At 51.6% G+C, this 18,198-nt stretch overlaps 1 protein-coding gene and 1 non-coding gene across 2 annotated transcripts; one reads left to right on the top strand and one right to left on the bottom strand.

The window, feature by feature from the left end:
• Window positions 1-133, top strand: LOC127204037 (small nucleolar RNA SNORA17). The gene has a single exon (XR_007832400.1). It is a non-coding gene; the product is annotated as a small nucleolar RNA SNORA17 (small nucleolar RNA).
• Window positions 134-2,526: 2,393 nt separating this feature from the next.
• On the bottom strand, window positions 2,527-17,576 carry Slc1a5 (solute carrier family 1 member 5). The gene is made up of 9 exons (XM_051162456.1): window positions 16,428-17,576; window positions 12,755-12,797; window positions 11,996-12,046; window positions 11,481-11,528; window positions 10,442-10,602; window positions 6,388-6,621; window positions 3,785-3,979; window positions 3,546-3,680; window positions 2,527-2,792 (listed from the first exon to the last, which is right to left on the bottom strand). Exons 1-9 carry the CDS (start codon window positions 16,997-16,999, stop codon window positions 2,555-2,557), a joined length of 1,677 nt encoding a protein of 558 aa, XP_051018413.1. The 5' UTR covers window positions 17,000-17,576; the 3' UTR covers window positions 2,527-2,554.
• Window positions 17,577-18,198: the final 622 nt, after the last annotated feature.

Below are 18,198 nucleotides of genomic sequence, written 5' to 3'. Positions count from 1 at the left end.
CCTGCCCCTAGAGGCGTTGCAGGTGTGGCTGCTGTGTCACAGGTGCGACAGGGGGTGGCAGAGAGGAGAGTGCTTATGTCTGTGCTCAGTCTTCTGACCTCTGAGCATCTGAAATGATTAGTAACCTCGCACTCCCTGAAAAAAGCGAGCCTGGGATGCCCACCAGGATGGGCTCCCAGGGCGCGGAGCCAGCTAGAGACCAGAAGAACCCTGCCTGGGAACACAGGAACCAGGTGGGCGTGAGCCGGAGATAGACAACTCGGGCAGGCCGGGAAGAGGAAACAAATAAGTCGTGATGACCACCAGTCCGGTGCTATGCAGGCCTTGGGGGCGCAGACCATGCCTGAGATGTCTCCTGCCTGGCGCCATAATGCCCAAGAGAGGCACAGCGCTCTCGAGGTGAGATCCCCGGCACTCAGAGACCCTGTGTCCTACTAAGAGGAGCAAGGAAGTAGTGGAGACATGGAAGAGAGAGAGAGAAACAAGGATGTGGAAGCAATGAAAAGAGGTGGTGAGGAACTGCCTGATGTGAGTAGCTAGTGATACCACCTGGGACCATGGTGGGACCCTGACCTGTGCTGCCAGCACGGGCCATGTCTGGGTCTGTTGGCCCTGCAGCAGTAAAGGTGGTACCAGCAAAGGTTAGGCGGATGACCCTGGGCTGGGCTGGCACTTGGGGAAATACTGGCGTCTGAGGGCTGTGCAGAAGTGGCCCTCACCCCTCACCTGGGCCATGATGGGAGAGCTGGGCCCCACACATTGCAGAAGCTGCAGGTGAGCACATAAGGACTGGCCCTGTCACTTATCTCCTGTGTGATTGCACGGATAAGGGAGATACCCTCTTCCTCCCTACCCGCCTATGGCAGGTGGGAGACATGGCCCTGAGAGCAGGAGAGCTGGCCCTGCTCTTCAACAGCTACAGCACAGTGGAGCTGACCCTGGTGGCAGGGTACAGGGGAAAAGGACCCCAGGGTGTGAGAGCATGGGAGAGCTGGCCCTGCGACTTGTCTGCCAAGTGGGTAATGACATGGGTGAGGGAGAGACAGCCTCCCACTACTTCGCATCTTGTCACCTATGGCAGGTGGGAGAACTGGCCATGTCCCTCACTGGAGAGTAAGCCTGGCACCCTCGCCTGGGCAGCAGCATAGAGCCAGCCTTGGTGCTGGTGATCTAGCCCTGAGGGCAAGAGATCCAGCCCTGAGGGCGAGAGAGCCAGCAGGCTGACCAGCTCAGCTACCTTGTAGGCCCAGATGCTGAACTTTGAATTGGCCCACCCTAACATCTATCCCATTGATGGGCTGCTGGAGTGCATGAGGGGGACGGTCCTAAAGATCTAAAATTACAGACTCTACGTGACCCAGGACAACAGCAGGAGATCCAGGAGGAGTCCCAGTGAGGTTCCAGTACTGACGGAGTAGCAGAAACCAGAGGCCTTGTGCTAGAACATGAACACAGATATCAAAGAAGTGTGAACACTAGCCACACATGATGGCACACGCCTGTAACCCCAGCTCTCTTGCCAGCCAGAGGCAGGCAGATCTCTATTGAGTTGTAAATTCAAAGCCAGCCTGGTCCCCAAACTGAGTCCAGGACAGGCAAGGCTACACAAAGAACCTGTCTTAAAAAACAAAAGCAAAACAAAAAAAAGCTGGGCATGGTGGCACAAGCCTTCAATGCCAGCCCTTGGGAGGCAGGGGCAAGTGGAACTCTGCTGAGTTTGAGGTCATCCGGGGATGTCACACAGAGAAACCTCATGTCTGGGGGGAGGGAGAAGTGTGGACAAAAAGCTACACTATGGGAGACACCGCCACCATAGTTTCCACAACACCCTTCCCCCCCCTTGGGGTACAAGGGTAGAGGACGCGTATGAGGGGAGATGGGGATGAGTGGGATTGGGGTGCATGGTGTGAAACACACAGAGAACCAATAAAAAGCAAAAGAGAAAAAAGAACCCCCAAACTTGCTTCGCAAATGCTGAAGTTAAAGATGTGTGCCAGTGGGCTGGTGTTCGTCCATTCTAGGGTACTTTTCAATACATTTGACACCATTTAATTGCTAAAAAATAATGTGTTCTGTAATGACAGTTATTTTTTTTTCCCTTGGCTTTCAGTTGAGACCGGGAGTGTTTGTTGTCATGAAGGGACTACACACACACACACACACACACACACACACACACACACACACACACACACACACACACACACACACACCACAGCAGCTATGGCCATTAACATCACATCACAATATTTTTGCCTTCAAAGGGTAGAGAGCTCTACAGGACACCCCAAGCCGAGACAGGTAGGAGGGATGGCTCTGGGTGACAGAAAATGTCATCTCCTTGAGTGGGAGTAGGGTGGGGGAGATTTGTGGACACATTCATATATAAGCATATGTACCCCAGGATTGAGGCTCCTAACAGCCGGTCCAGGAGGGGGGAGACGGGGACCCCTGGCTTCCTGCAGTGTGTAAACAGCCCACACCAGTCCATTTAACCAGACCTCATGACTCCCACTTCCAATGCCGGCAGGGCACAGGAAGTGCCTCCTGAGAGTCACATGACAGATTCCTTCTCGCACGTGGCAGCGGCGTCTCCGGCAGGTCCTGGGTACTGTTTGAGGAGGGGGTTCCCTTCCTCCATGGTGAGGGCCAGTGGACTCAAAGACACGTCGTTCTTCACCTGGATCAACTCCGGCTCCGAGCTTGGTGTCTTCGTACGATCCACGTAAGTCTGAAGCAGCCCGGCCCCAAAAGCATCGCCTTCCACGTTGAGGATGGTACAGGACCTATCCCTAAGATGGCGCGAGCAGCAGCCGAGTGAGACGGAAGGAAGAGGAGGCAGGAGGCCAGGCCCAGCTGGTCTGCCTTCTCCCACCGCGAAGGGTCTCTCGGCATAGCCTGTTCTGGAACTCACTATGTAAACCAGGCTGGCTTCAAACTCACAGAGAGTCTCCTGCCTCAGCGCCCCAAGTACTGGAATTAAAGATCTGTACTACTGACTGGGGGAGCGGGTTGGTGGCACACACCTTTTATGCCAGCACTGGGGAGGCAGAGGCAGGAGGATATTTATGAGCTTGAGGCCAGTCTGGTCTACACTGTGAGTTCTAATCTAGTCAGAGCTTTATAGTGAGACTCTGTTTAAAAAAAAAAAAAAAAAAAAGAGGAGGGAGGAGAACCCCTAAAATGCTAACAGCCCCTTTGTATGAAAGGATTAAGGTCCCACATGCTCCCTCTAGACCTGTCTTGTCTTTCTCGCTGTCCCCAGAAGCTCTTTTGTTTGTTTGTTTGTTTTGTTTTGTTTTTGTTTTTCGAGACAGGGTTTCTCTGTGTAGCCTTGGCCATCCTGGACTCACTTTGTAGACCAGGCTGGCCTCGAACTCACAGCGATCCGCCTGCCTCTGCCTCCCGAGTGCTGGGATTAAAGGCTGCGCCACCATGCCCGGCTCCCAGAAGCTCTTTATGCCCTTTCCCAGGAGACTCTTCAGACACCCCCACCCCAGCCCCCAGCTCCTCTCGACGCCCCAGATTCTCAAAGCCCCACTCACACTAGCCAGTCAACGGCCAGGATCCAGGAGATGTCCTTGACAGGGAGGCTGACTGCTTCCAGGATGATGGCCAGGGTGAGGACGCCCCCTGCCGGGATGCCTGCAGCCCCCACGCTGGATGCAGTGGCTGTGAGCCTGGGGAGGGTGGCGGTGAGGAGAGGTGAGATAGCGGCATTAGTGGTGGTAAGGGGAGAGGGGCGGGGGAGGGTGCTCCTGCCACCCAGCACCGCGGCACTCACAGGATGGTGATGATCTTCACAAAGTCCAGGGACACCCCATTGAGCTGCGCGATGAACACTGCCGCCACACACTGGAACAGTGCCGCCCCGTCCATGTTGACCGTGGCGCCGATGGGCAGGATGAACCGGCTGATGTGTTTGGCCACGCCGTTTTTCTCCTCTACGCACTTCATCATCAGGGGCAAGGTGGCAGAGCTGATGGAGGGCGCAGCGCGGAGTGAGCGTGGGGGAGCACTCCCGGGCCCGCAAAGCCTAGGCCCGCACCCCCCCACCCCGTTCAGCCCTATACACATCATCCGCAGTCCCTGCCCATTAAAGCGCCACCATGCCTGGCAGCAAGGATTCCAAGGTTGAGAACAGCCTAGGCTAACCCAGTGAGACCTTGTCTGAAAACAAAGAAGGCTGGAATGTAGGTCAGTGGTTAAGCAGGAGGCTAGAACCTACCAGTTAGGGCTGATGGTAGGGCCCATCCTTAGCACACACACAAGGTCATGGTTTCAATTCAAAGCACCACAAATGGGGGCTGGGGGGTGGGGCTAAAGGTGTTTGCTGCCAAGCCTGACAGCCTGAATTCAACCCCAGAGTAGAAAAAAAAAAAAAGAGTTGTCTTCAGACCTCCATAGATGTATAAATACATACAAGAATAAATGTTTTGCTTGTTTGGTTGGTTGGTTTTGTTTTGTTCTAGACAGGGGCTCTGTTTTGTTTTGTTTAATATTTATTTATTTATTACTATGTATACAGTGCTCTGCCTGCATGTACACCTGCAGTCCACAAGAGGGCAACAGATCACATTATAGATGGTTGTGAGCCACCATGTGGTTGCTGGGAATTGAACTCAGGACGTCCGGAGGAGCAGTCAGTGCTCTTAACCTCTGAGCCATCTCTCCAGCCCTAGACAGGGTTTGCTGTGTAGCCCTGGCTGTCCTGGAATTCATTTTTTTTTAAAAAAAGATTTACTTATTATGTATACAGTATTCTGCCTGCATGTAAAACCAGCAGGACAGAAAAGGGCACCAGACCCCATTATAGATGGTTGTGAGGCACCATGTGGTTGCTGGCACTTGAACTCAGGATCTTTGGAAGAGCAGTCAATGCTCTTAACCTCTGAGCCATCGCTCCAGCCCCTGGAACTCAAGAGATCTGCCCACCTCCGCCTGAGATCAAGGGCATGCGTCACCACTGCCAGGCTACAAATAAATGTCGGAAAAAAACCCAAAACACTGGAGAGATGGTTCTAGCTGTACAATCATGACAACCAGAGTTCAATTCCCCACACCCATGTGAAAATAAGACACACAGTCCAAAGATCTGTAATCCTAGCACCTCTGCAGAGAGATGGGAGGTGGGGGTTCCCAGAAACTTGAAGGCTAGCTAGCCTGAATACACAGAGGAAAGCCAAAGATGACCATCTCAAACAAGGTAGGAAGTAAGGGGGGACACCCGTGCGTGTTCTCTGACTTACACACACACACTGCACTGTGAGCTCACAGTGACAATGTATACAACACACACAAAGGAAAGAAAAAAACAACAGAAAAAAAAAAAAAAGGACTAAGTCAGTAGTTGTCTCATTTTTCTCAAGGGCAGTGGAATCAGGGCCCTAAGCAACCGATGAAAGAAAGCTGGAGAGATGGCTTAGTGGGTATGAGCGCTGGTTGCTCTTCCAGAGGACCTGGGTTCAATTCCCAGCAACCACATGGTGGCTCACAGCAGTAACTACAACCCCGCCCACTCCTGGCCTCTGCATACACTGCAGACCTACATTCAGGTAAAACACTGATATGCATTAAAAAAAAAAAAAAAAAAAAAAAAAAAAAAAATACAGGTTCAGCCGGGCGTGGTGGTCCACACCTTTAATCTCAGCACTTGGGAGTCAAAGGCAAGTGGATCTCTGTGAGTTTGAGGCCAGTTTGAGGTCTACCAAGCGAGTTCTAAGACAGCCCAGACTGTTACACAGAGAAATCCTAACTTGAAAAAGCAAAACAAACAAACAAATAATAATAGTAAAAGACTAAGTAAGAGGGGCTGGAGAGATAGCTCAGCAGTTAAGAGCACTGTCTGCTCTTCCAGAGGTTCTGAGTTTGATTCCCAGCAACCACATGGCGGCTCACGACCATCTACAATGTGATCTGACGCCCTCCTCTAGCATCTGCACATAGAGCAGTCATACATATAAAATAAATAAGTCTTAATAATTTATTTTTATTTTATGTGCATTGAATGTCTGTAGGTGTCAGAGTTTGGAGTTACAGACAGTTGTGAGCTGCCATGTGGGTGCTGAGAATTGAATCCGGGTCCTCAAATAACTTTTTTTTGTTTAAAGATTTATTTATTGTTATGTATACAGTGCTCTGCCTGCATGTACACCTAAATGCCAGAAGAGGGCGCCAGATCTCAGTATAGATGGTCACGAGCCACCATGTGGTTGCTGGGATTTGAACTCAGGACCTCTGGAAGAGCAGGTAGTGCTCCTAACCTCTGAGCCATCTCTCCAGCCCTCAAATAACTCTTAAAATGACCTAAGTCACAGTATTTCACGGGTCAGCAGACAGGGATACCCACTCCCAGGTCCCTTTGCTACCTTTGCTAACAGGGCTTACCTAGAAGAGGTCCCGAAAGCTGTGGCCAGCGGCGTCATGATGCCCCACAGGAATCTATAGGGGTTTTTGCGGGTAAAGATGAAGTAGATTAGAGGCAGCAGCAGGAGCCCGTGGATGGCGTGGCCCAGCAGGCAGCACAGGATGTATTTGCCGAGGCGGATGAAGAGCTGGCGGATGTCTTTCATCTCCACAATCTTGCTGGCCACCAGGAACAGGATGCCCACGGGGGAGTACCTGCGCATCAGGGAGACACATGGCTGTGGCTGATCGTGTGACCGTCACAGCCGAGCCCTGCGCTCAACACTTCCCAGCCTCTCCCGGAAGTGTGGAGTGCCCGCCCACCACGGGAGACATTAAGCCCATCCCTACTAGAACGGGCGACTTCGGATGTCAACTTGACAAGGAATGAGAGAAAGAGGCCCCCACCACCGAGTCATTTGCTTTCTGGGTTTGCTTGGTAAAACAACTGCTAACAGAAACACACGCTCAGAAAAAAAAAAGCGGGGGGAGGGGGGGGGGCTGTGGCTGTGTCTACGACACTTGCAATATACCCCACCTAAGCCTTTGATTGTGGCTGACTGACAGCCCACCGGAGTTCCTAGGACAAGTGTGTTGGGCATAGCTAGTGGAGCCAACACTACGTATAAAACGGACTACACCGCTGCCATGCCAGCCACTTTGGAAGTTAAGATATGAGAGTTAAAAAAAAAAAAAAAAAAAAAAGTCCAAGGCCAGAGGGTGAGAGAGGTGGCTCAGCAGATAAGAGCAGGGGGGCTACTTTGATACAGGATCCAGGTTCAGTTTCTAGAACCCATACGGTAGCTCACAACAACCTGAAACTCCAGCTTCAGAGAATCTGGTACTATCTTACAACCTCTACCGGCACTGAATATACACATGGTGCACAGACATACATGCAGGCCAAACACTCATCCACATAAAATATAAACAATTGTATATATTCATATATAAATGTATATTTACATATACAATTAATAAATGAAAGTTCAAGGCTATAAAACCCTGTCTCAAAAAGCAAAAAGAGGACTGACAGGTGTGACTCAGTAGTAGAGCCCTTGCCTAGACTCCCCCCAGTGAGGGGCTGGGGTGTGGCTCAGTGGTAGAGCCCCTGCCTAGAATCCCCCAGTGAGGGGCTGGGGGCGTGGCTCAGTGGTAGAGCCCCTGCCTAGAATCCCCCAGTGAGGGGCTGGGGGTGTGGCGCAGTGGTAGAGCCCCTGCCTAGAATCCCCCAGTGAGGGGCTGGGGATGTGGCTCAGTGGTAGAGCCCCTGCCTAGAATCCCCCAGTGAGGGGCTGAGGGTGTGGCTCAGTGGTAGAGCCCCTGCCTAGAATCCCCTAGTAAGGGGCTGGGGCCATGGCTCAGTGAATAGGTCAAAGCCCCCCTTTTTTAGTCTTCACCACAAAATAAGCAAACAGAACACCAACCAGGCTACTGACCTTCAGGAATTGGTACAGGATGAAGTGAGACACTAGCTGGGAGGCATTTGTACACAGTCCCACTTCTGCTGCATCCACCACCCCTGTCTCCTGGACCAAAGATTCCCATGGTGCACTTGCTGTCAGCCACATTTCCCAACACCCTCCTGCCTGGCTGCCATGGCTGACTGTTTCCTCCCCTCCTTTTCCTTTACACAAAGGCACCAGGGGCTGGAGAAATGGCTCAGTGGCTAAGAACACTGCCTCCTTTTCCAGAAGGTCCTGAGTTCAATTCCCAGCAACCATATGGTGGCTCACAACCATCTATAATGAGATCTGGTACCCTCTTCTGGCCTGCAGGTGTACACACAGACAAAGCACTCATCTATATAAAATAAATAAGTCTTAAAAAAAAAAAAAAAAGGCACCAGTTCCTAGCCACCTGTGCAATCAGGGAGGGGCAATTCCTAGCCACTCAGACTTGCCCAGAAACTTTGTTAAGTACAAAGCTTAAATAAATATTTGCCATTGTTTACTCTGAGCATGGGACAGAATAGGCACTGTCCTGAGAACAGTACAGGTATTAACTCTTTTGTGATCTCCCAAGCAGCAGTCAGGGCCCCATTTTCTTTTCTGCCGAGCCACACCTCAAACCCTCACTGGGGCATTCTAGGCAGGGCTCTGCCACTGAGCCACGCCCCCAGCCCCTCACTGGGGGATTCCAGACTGGGGCTCTACCACTGAGCCATGCCCCCAGACCCTCCCTGGGGGATTCTAGGCAGGGGCTCTACCACTGAGCCACGCCTCCAGGCCCTCCCTGGGGGATTCACCATGGCTGCTCCTGTACTTCCCGATCAGTAGGAGCACTGCCAGAGTAGGGAGACTGAGAACAACTTCCAAAACAGCTTGGTTTCCCACCTGGTACTGCCCTTCCCCAGGTATATGCTATACGCTAAGCTCAACTTAACTTCCTTATGCCTCGGTTTTTCTCCTTAGAAAACGGGGCTGTTCTCAGAAAACAAAACAAAACAAAACAAAACAAAAAGAAAAAAAAAAAAAAAAACCAAATTAACAAAAAAAGGCAGGCTGAGCTGGGTGTGGTGGCGCACGCCTTTAATCCCAGCACTCAGGAGGTCGAAGCAGGTGGATCGCTGTGAGTTCGAGGCCAGCCTGGTCTACAAAGCAAGTCCAGGACAGCCAAGGCTACACAGAAAAACTTTGTCTCAAAAAACAAACAAACAAACAAAAAAAGGCAGTGTCTCGCTGGCTTCCTTGGTACTGGCTGTGTAGAACAGGCTGGCCTTAAACCCACAAAGATGCATCTACTTGCCTCTGCCTTCTGAGTACTGAGATTAAAGGCGTGTTCCACTATACCTGGCTATAATTTTTCCCTTTTATTCTGTGTGTAGGAGTGTTCTGCCTATATGTGTGTACCACGTGCGTCCCTCATGCTCTAAAATGCCAGTAGAGGGGGTTGATGCCCCGGTCATGAGCTACCATGTGGGTGTTTGGAATCAAACCTAAGTCCTCTGGAAGAAAACTGGTTTGGTTTGGGTTTAAGTAGCCATCTTGTCTTTTCTCTCAGTTTCTGATGTTTAGATCCAGGCCAGGTGGGTGAAGTGGATGTGAGACCAGACAGACACAGGGGAAGCCAGAAGCCAGAGGCCTCTGCCTGTGGTTTTTGCTTTCATTTCCTGAAGTCATTTAGCCAAACCCAAAGGACAGTACTCACACCAGGGGCTGCTCACTAGGTCTCCAACTAGCCTGGCACAGGGATGGAACACAGGGCGCTCTTGGCCCCTGTGAGGCAAGCACTCTCTATCTGAGGGATCCCCTGGCCCCAAAGAAACCTCTTTCTTGTGTTTCTGTGAGTCACCTACACCCTATGGCAACCGGGGAAGGCAGGAACTATTTCAGATCCTCAAACTGAAAAGCAGCCATGGGATTACATTAAAAACTGTGGTACGGGGCCAGGCGTGGTGGCGCACACCTTTAATCCCAGCACTCGGGAGGCAGAGGCAGGTGGATCACTGTGAGTTCGAGGCCAGCCTGGTCTACAAAGCGAGTCCAGGACAGCCAAGGCTAATACAGCGAGACCCTGTCTAAAAAAAACAAAAAACAAAAAAAAAAAAACCTGTGGTACAAAGCCAGGAGGCATGGTGGAGCCCCGCTTTAATCCCAGTGCATGGGAGGCAGAGGCATGAAGATCGCTGTAAGTTTGAGGCCAGCCTGGTCTATAAAGCGAGTCCAGGACAGCCAGGACAGAGAAACCCTGTCTTGAAAAAAAAAACAAAAAACTAAACCTAAAAATAAATAAATAATTAAAAACAGAACAAAACAAAACAAAAAACCAAAACCACACTGTGGTACAGCAGTTTGGCTGTTGTCCGTCACCTTCTAACACAATCAAGAAGGCAAATGCCTCCCTCTTGGTACCCATGGAATATAGAATGGTCGCCATTTTACAGATGAAGAAACTGAGGCACAGAGAAAGCAAGTTGCTCATGCAAAGTCACACAGCCAGGGAATGGTGGATCCCCTGAGCTCTAGGGAGCACAGTAGGAGGCTCCCCCGTATCATACAGCAGACACGGCCACCCCCTTGTCCCCACCACCTACCACATAATCCAGGAGACCAGGACCATGGTGGCATCATTGAAGGAATTGAAGAAACGAATGAGAAGTTCGCCGTCAGGTCCCAGCTTCCTCAGGACCACACCAAAGACGATGGAGAACACCACCAGGCCCAGGATGTTCATGCCTTCTACCTCACAGCCCAGCTTCGGGAAAGAAACAGCAGGGTGGGGGAGAGATGTGGAGGGAGCATTAAGCAATGGACACAGTGTCTCGGTACCTAGGCAACTGGCGAGGCCCAGGAAACTAGATCAATCAGGGCTCACCCAGAGGGAGAGGGGGGCTGGAACTAACCAGTCCTGGCTTTGTTTTTGTTTGGGTCATCTTTACACAAACTAGGTTCATCTGGGGAAGAGGAACAAGAGCAACTGAGAAAAATTTCCTGTCAGATTGGCCGTAGGGATTAAATCAAAATTTCATACTATACTTTTACTTTTTTTTTCCTTTTATTTCCTTTTATATATTTATTTATTTATTTATTTTTGGTTTTTTGAGACACGGTTTCTCTGTGTAACAGCTCTAGCTGTTCTGGAACTCTCTGTAGACCAGGCTGGCCTCGAACTCACAGAGATTCCCCCTGCCTCCCATGTACTGGGATTAAAGGCGTGGGCAACCACCGCCCAGCCATTAGACACGATTTCTCTGTGTAACTGCTCTGGCTGTCCTGGAACTCTCTCTCTGTAGACTAGGCTGGCCTCGAACTCAGAGACCAACCCTCCTCTGCTTCCCAAGTGCTGGGAGTATAGGCGTGCGCCACCACACCCGGCTGTATGCTTTTCCTTTTAATGCGCTTGCCTGTATGAGGGTGTCAGATCTCCCAGAACTGGAGTTACAGACAGTTGTGAGCTGCCATGTAGGTGCTAGGAATTGAACCCGGGTCCTCTGTAAGAACAGCCAGGGCTCTTAACCACTGAGCCACCGTCTCTCTAGCTCCTACTCTATACATTTTGGGGGGAAGAGGCAAACCGAAAAGCCACAGTGGGACAGTGAGTGGTGTAGCGCCCTCAGCCCTTGCCCTGCTCACCTGGACCGTGGTTGCGTTGATCTCTCTTTGTGGACAGGAGGCAATTTGCTGCAGACAGGGTTACAAGGATTAGTGCCAACTACCATCATGGCTTCCCCACTATATGCTGGGAACAGCAATGCTCAAAACCTGCTCTACCCTGGGTCCCTCCCACCTCCCCATCCCTTGCCTTTTGAGATAGTCTCTTATAGCCTAGGTTGGCCTAGAACTCCCTATATAGCCAAGGATGACCCTGAACTCCTGCAATGTCTTTACTTCCTTTTTATTACTGGAATCACAGATGTGCACCCCCACCACACCTGGCTGACAGCATGCTAGGGCTGGAACCCAGGGCTTCGCGCATGCTAGGTGAGCTTTCTGCCTACTGGGCCAGAACCCCAGTCCCGAGGACTGCACACTAAGCCTGAGTTTAAATATAAATTCACCCTAAACTTTTGGGAGATTCAAAAAAGAAAGAGGGGGGCAGGAGGGCCGGTGGCAAGGCTCTGTTGTACCTCCCTACCCCTTCAGCTTACCTGTATTACCCACGTCTTTGGGTCGTCTTTGGGCACATACAAGGTAGCATACTGCAGACGGGGTGAGAGGGGGTAAAAAAAAAGTCAGTGTCAATTGTCACCAAAGATGCCTCACACCGTAACAGGAACGAAGCCCCAAACCAGCCCCAAATATCCCTCATTCCTCCCTCTCTTCCCCCTTTTATTTTATTTTATATTGTTTTGTTGTTGTTGTTGTTTCGAGACAAGGTTTCTCTGTGTAGCTTTGGCTGTCCTAGACTCACTTTGTAGTCCAGGCTGGCCTTGAACTCACAGCGATCCATTTGTCTCTGCCTCCCAAGTGCTAGGATTAAAGCCTTCTCCCTTTTAAAGACAGGGTCCCTTGTAGCCCCGGCTGACATCTAGCTCCCGATGTAGGCAAGGATAACCTTGAACTCTTGACCTTCCCCATCCACTTCCTAAGTTGCTGGGATTATAGGTAAGAGCCGTCATCGTCATGCCTGGTTTCATTTATTGAGACACTGTCTCCTTGCGTAGCCTGAACTCGCTATGCTCTTACCTCAGCCTTTCTGGGATAGTATTACAGATCTACGAAGCCCCTCCCACATTCTCATTTCTCTCTTTTTAAAATTTAATTGTGTGTGCGTGTGTACGTGTGTGTGCATGTGTGTGTGTGAGTGTAACCCGGAAGTCCCCTGGCAAGCTGCCACATGTATTTCCCTTTTCTCTGCCCATGGCCACCCAGCTCTTAGCGCCCTCAGCACACCCCATCGGACTCACAGAGCGGAACGCAGCAGACACCAGATTGGAGGGGAAAATGTTCCTGTAGAAATAGACAAATGTTGGTTAGATACTGTCATGGGAGTGTGGGGAGAAGGCAAAAGGGTGAGGGACAGGCACGGCTGGCCTCTTGGAGGGTGGTGATGGGAATCTCTCCTTTCTTGGTTGTTTAAGAACAGGTCACGGGTGCTGGAGAGATGGTTCAGCAGTTATGAGCCCTGCCTGCTCTTCCGAAGAGCCCAGGTTCAAAGCCCCACACACCCACATGGCAGTTCACAACTGTCTGTAATTCCAGTTCCCGGGGAATCTCATATCCTCCCACAGACATACATGGAGGTAGAACACCAATGTAAATAAGATAAAATTAAAATAACAAAAAAGAAAGTCTCATGTATAACAATAACAACAACAATAATAACAGAAAGGGTCTCATATAATAATAGTAACAATAATAATAGAAAGGGTCTCATATAGCCCATACTGGCCTCGAACTCGCTATATAGCTGAAGGTGTCGACAAATTTCTGATTCTCCTGCCATCTACCTCCCAAGTGCTAGGATTACAATCACGTTCTTTATAACACACACACCCCACCCTACATATAATTTTTTTGTTGTTGTTTTTGGTATAGTGTCTCACTATGTAGGGCTGGCTGGCTGGCCATGAGCTCACCAGAGAGCCACCTGCCTCTGCCATTGTGCTGGGATCAAAGGTGTGTACCACCATGCCCAGCCATAAACATTTCTATACTTAATGGGGATCATGTGTGCCCCCACTTGTACGCAGGAGCCAGTTTTTCCTCCATCTACTTTATGTCCCAGAGATCAAACTCAACATCATCAAGGTCGGCAACTAAATGACCTTATGGCCTGTCCCCCGCCCCAATCTTTTTTATTTATTTTTATTTATTTCTCTATTTATGTATTTGCCATAACAGAGGTTGAAGTCAAGGACCTTGCCCACTCTCACACTGAACTACATCCTCAGTGCTCTTTTTATTCTTATTCTTATTAATTTATTCAGATTACAACTCAATTGTGCTCTCTTTTTACTCTTTGAGACAGTGTGTTTGCTAAGTTTTCCAGGATGGCCTTAAACTGTGTAAGCCCAGGCTTGCTTCAGTTTCCACACTAGCTAGAGGCACAGACAGTTTTAACACCAGCAAGACAGCACACCTATTCCAGGATGTGGGAGTTTCAACTGGCCTCTTCTGGCCCCAGGAGGAAGCCGGTATTTTCAGAACCAAGGGATTGTGGGTTAGGGAGGGGAAAAAAAAAAAAATACTGGGCTTTTGAGAGGCAGGCAAAGGTCTCAGCTCCGCCCACAGTAACCATTTAATACCCTGGGTTTATTGCATCAGCTACTTCCTGGAGGGTGATCCCTAAGGGGCAGGCTGGAAGGGGGTAGGGGGGAAGAAGGGGGGGGCAGGTGACCTGGGCAGCGGCAAGGAGAGGAGAAGAGCTGGTGACCAGGGACTGCTGTTACAGTCATGAATATGTATCTGTCCTTGCATGGCCACTTGTGCGTGGCGGGTGTGTGCCCCATGCCAGGTAGCTCAGCTATTACTTTACACAGCCAGCTCCTTTTCGACTGAAGGGACCGGCAGGTGTCTTGGCGCAGGCATGGGGAAGGCAGCAAGGACAAAGCTACACAGTGTGACCCTGTCTCAGAAATCCACAAATCAAATACAAGTAAAAAAACAAACAAACAAAACGGACATTAAGGTACACAAAGGCAAGAAACTTGCCCAAGGAAGTAAGAGTTTGTTTGTCCTGGGGGGGGGCGGGGATTCTCTTATGTAGCCCAGGATGGCCTAGAACTCTTGACCCTCTGGTCTCTAACTCACCGGTGCTGGGTCTTAGTTAACGGCGTGGGCCACCTTGGCTGACTTGTGTTACCCTCTTGAACGCGGGTTTAAGCATTCAGCATTTAAGCATGAGTGATAGTGGCTCCGAGCTGGGCAGCACTCAGGAGGTAGAGGCAGGTGGGGAAATGTTCCAGGACAGCCAAGGCCACACACAGAGAAGCCCTGTCTCTAAAACCAATTAACCAACCAACCAACCAACCCCCACCCTAAAAAAACGTGGCTCCACTAAGAGTGCTAGTGGGGGAGGACCTGGGGTTCAGTGGAGCTAGATACCCAGAATACATATGGCAGCTCTTAACCCCACTCTAACGACAGTCCCAGGGAATCTAATAACCCCTGATGGACCCTGAGGGTACCAGGCACACATGCAGTGCACAGACACACATGCAAGTGGGATGCTCCTACACACCAGAAAGAATAAAAAACGTTAAGAGTGCTCAGTCCCTTGCTGATCTTTATGCCTCACAGCTACTTTAAGGCCACGTGTGTTTCTCAGGGCCTGTGTTTAACTGCATGCCAGCTGGTTGGGACGTATTCTGGCCGACCATTAAGTCCCAGCTGTTTTGAGCATGAGTGGGAGGAAAAGCCTCGGTTCAATAAACAGCCCGAAGGTGGGTGTGCCTATTTGCAGCCCAGGGCAGGGCCCAGCGCCCGGCTAATCTCCACCAGCCAGAAGGTATGCTCAACATTGGCACCCAGAGCCCGGTCCCTGCGCTATGGCCCAGAGGCAGAGGATACCCCGTTTTTTTTGTTTTTTTTTGTTTTTGTTTTTTCTGACTCATTGCTTCCTCAACCCCACCCCCCACCCCCTCTTCTCTCTTCCTTCCAGGAAGTCCCCAATCTAAAGACACTGAATCAGAGGCCCTCATGGCAAGGCCACGTGGACCCCGAGTCTAGAGTCCTCCAAAGTGGGGAGGGTCCAAGAAGGATAAGCATCGCTCACTCCCCCACTTTGCGAGAAGCACTGAAGGGGAGCAGACAGTTGGTAGCGAGATGGCAAAGGCAGGGAGAAGGGACGGGAAGGCTGGCTGCCTTGCCCAGCTCAACTAAACGGGGGTTAGAGAGAGTGATGTCCGGGTGACCCCTGGGAATCAGGAAGCCCCTTGCACCGCCACTGGGCCTCCAGCGACTCCCTGGGGGAGGAGTACAAAGGCTCCAAAACCCCGGGTCCAAATCTTTATCCGGGAACCCCATCTCTGCCCTTTGCCACCCAAAGAATCCCGCCCCATAGTGTGCACAGCTGTTTTGGGGTGGGAGTAGGCTGCATAACTTTGAGGAGAGGCTCGAACTTGGCTCTGGCTCTTTTCCTTAGGGCAGACCCTGTATCTCTTCGGACACTCCCCTTGCAAGCCGAGGAAGGAGCAGCCTGAGCTATTAGCTGCTTGCAGACTTGTTTTCAGTAAGCCAAATGATGCTCTGTCATCCCAGCCAATCGGGAGGGAAGGAGGCAGGAAGCTCAGCAGTTCAAGGCCATGCTTGGCTTTAGGAGACCCTGTACTCCGTCTCCAAAAACATAACAAGACTAGGAAAGACCAGTTTTCTTTCTTCCGCTAAAAGCCCGCCATGTCTAGACCCGCCCCCAAACTTTGGGAACTTCCCTAAAAGTTTACCCTTCCAAGGTGTTAAGAGGTCCTGTCACCCTTAACTTGTGTTTTCCTACGTTCTAGAAGGCATGTCTCACTCTGGAGGACCCAAGGTCCCTATCTGTGGTCACTAGTGGTGACACACACGTGTAATCCTGCACTCGAGGAGGTAAAGCAGAAAAGTTTGCCCGCTTGCACCCGACCATTCCCTGCGTGAACACACCTCGCGAGGTCCAGGAAGGAATCCAGCACCTCCTTGGTGGGTGCACTGTGGACACCGACACCAGTGTCTCCGACCGTGCTGTTGATGGCGATAAAGGCGGCACCCGGCCTCAGTGCCAAAGCTAAGGCCACGCCGAGCGCGGACGCCAGCAGCGTGGTGACCAGGAAAAAGAGCAGCGCCCAGGCGCCCACGCGGCCGAGCGCGCTGGGGTCCAGACTGGCTGCACCTCCGATCAGGCTGCACACCACGAGCGGGAGGATGATCATCTTCAGCAGACGCAGCAGCAGCTCTCCCGGGAAGGCGAGCGCGGCCAAGCGCGCGGGGCCCAGCGCTTCAGCACCGCCCGCCGCCGAGACCCCCAGACCGAGCACCACGCCGGCCACCACAGCCACCACGGTGAGCAGAACCAGCAGGTTGGCGCGAAGGCAGCGGCGTACCCGGTCCCAAGAACTGCAGCAGCCACCTGCTGTCGCGCCCTGGTCCTCTCTGGAGCCCAGAGCTGGACCCCCATTCGGGGTGGGATCCATCGCCACCATCCCTTTGGGGTCGGCCTTAGGGGGATCCACTGCCATAGTGAGCCTCAGTTCGGGGTTCCTTACGCGCCTAGAGACTTGAGTGCAAACGTCCTTAGGACGGAGTGGAGGCTGAAATTTTGCAGCGGTCCTTGAAGTGGTGCGTCCACCGGCTCTCAGAGGCTGGAGAGTCCTAAGCTCCCAAGGCTGTGCGCCGAGATCCCTTTACTTTTCCCGGTGGTATCGAATCCCCGAAAACTGGAAGTTGAGAGCGCCTGAGTTGCTTTTCTTTTTTTGTTGTTGGGGGCGGAGAGGACAGTTCTTCAGCCCAGGACGTGGTGAGGGAATCTTTGACTCGGGAAAGGATCGAGGGCGCTCAGGTGGCTGAGGTCTTCAAGAAACTCAACCCAGGTGGCGTAGATCCGGGAGGCCTGGCTCCGGTGACCGGAATCCGGGATCTCAGGGCTAGGGCGCCTGGCTCTCGGACAGCTTGGGTACTGGAGCCCTAGAAGGAGTGGACTGAGGGTCTCGGGTCCTGGAGAGGAGATCAGATTCCCAGATGCAGATAGGCAGCGGCCGGGGTATACGGAAAGTGGCGCCAAGGAGCCAAGGGAACAACGCCCCCCAGGCCGCGCCGCGTGGCTCTGAGGCTGCTTGGCGGAAGCAACTAGGATTAAAGGCGAAGGGCGGGGCTTGAGAAGACGGAGGCCGGCCCACGAGCACTGATTGGTTATCGAGAGTTCGGCGCCAGGTGGAGAGCGAGGGGCGGGGCCAAGATCAAAGAGGGGCTGGTTCCCCACCACCACCAGCCAAGGGTTAATAACAATGCTTAGCCTGGGGCGGGGCTGGAAAGGGGGCGTGACCATAGAGGTTTCCGAAAGGGGCGGGGCGTGGAGAAGCTATCCAAACCAACCCACCTACAAGCGCCTCACCTTGGCCAAAAGAATCTATAGGGTTGTATATGATAAGCCACAGCAGGACCTCCAGAAAGAGCCATCGATCTTAAAAGATTAGTTTTCTTTTTTGTTGTTTTGGTTTTATTTATATTTTTTGAGACAGAGTTTCATGGAGCCCAGGCTGACCTCAATCTCCCTAGGTTGCCAAGGATAACCTTAAAGTACACTTGCCTTCACCTCCCAAACCTCGGGGTTACAGGCCTGTAACATCATGTTCTTTTCCCTTGAAAAAGTGCTTCAAGCCAGACGGTGTTGGCACATGCCTTGAATTCCGGCACTCCGGAGGCAGAGGCAGGCAGATCT

The sequence above is a fragment of the Acomys russatus genome, chromosome 19 (assembly GCF_903995435.1).
Source record: "Acomys russatus chromosome 19, mAcoRus1.1, whole genome shotgun sequence".
NCBI lineage: Eukaryota > Metazoa > Chordata > Mammalia > Rodentia > Muridae > Acomys > Acomys russatus.
Note: the sequence above shows the minus strand (reverse complement) of the source record. Positions and strands in the feature narration are given on the sequence as shown.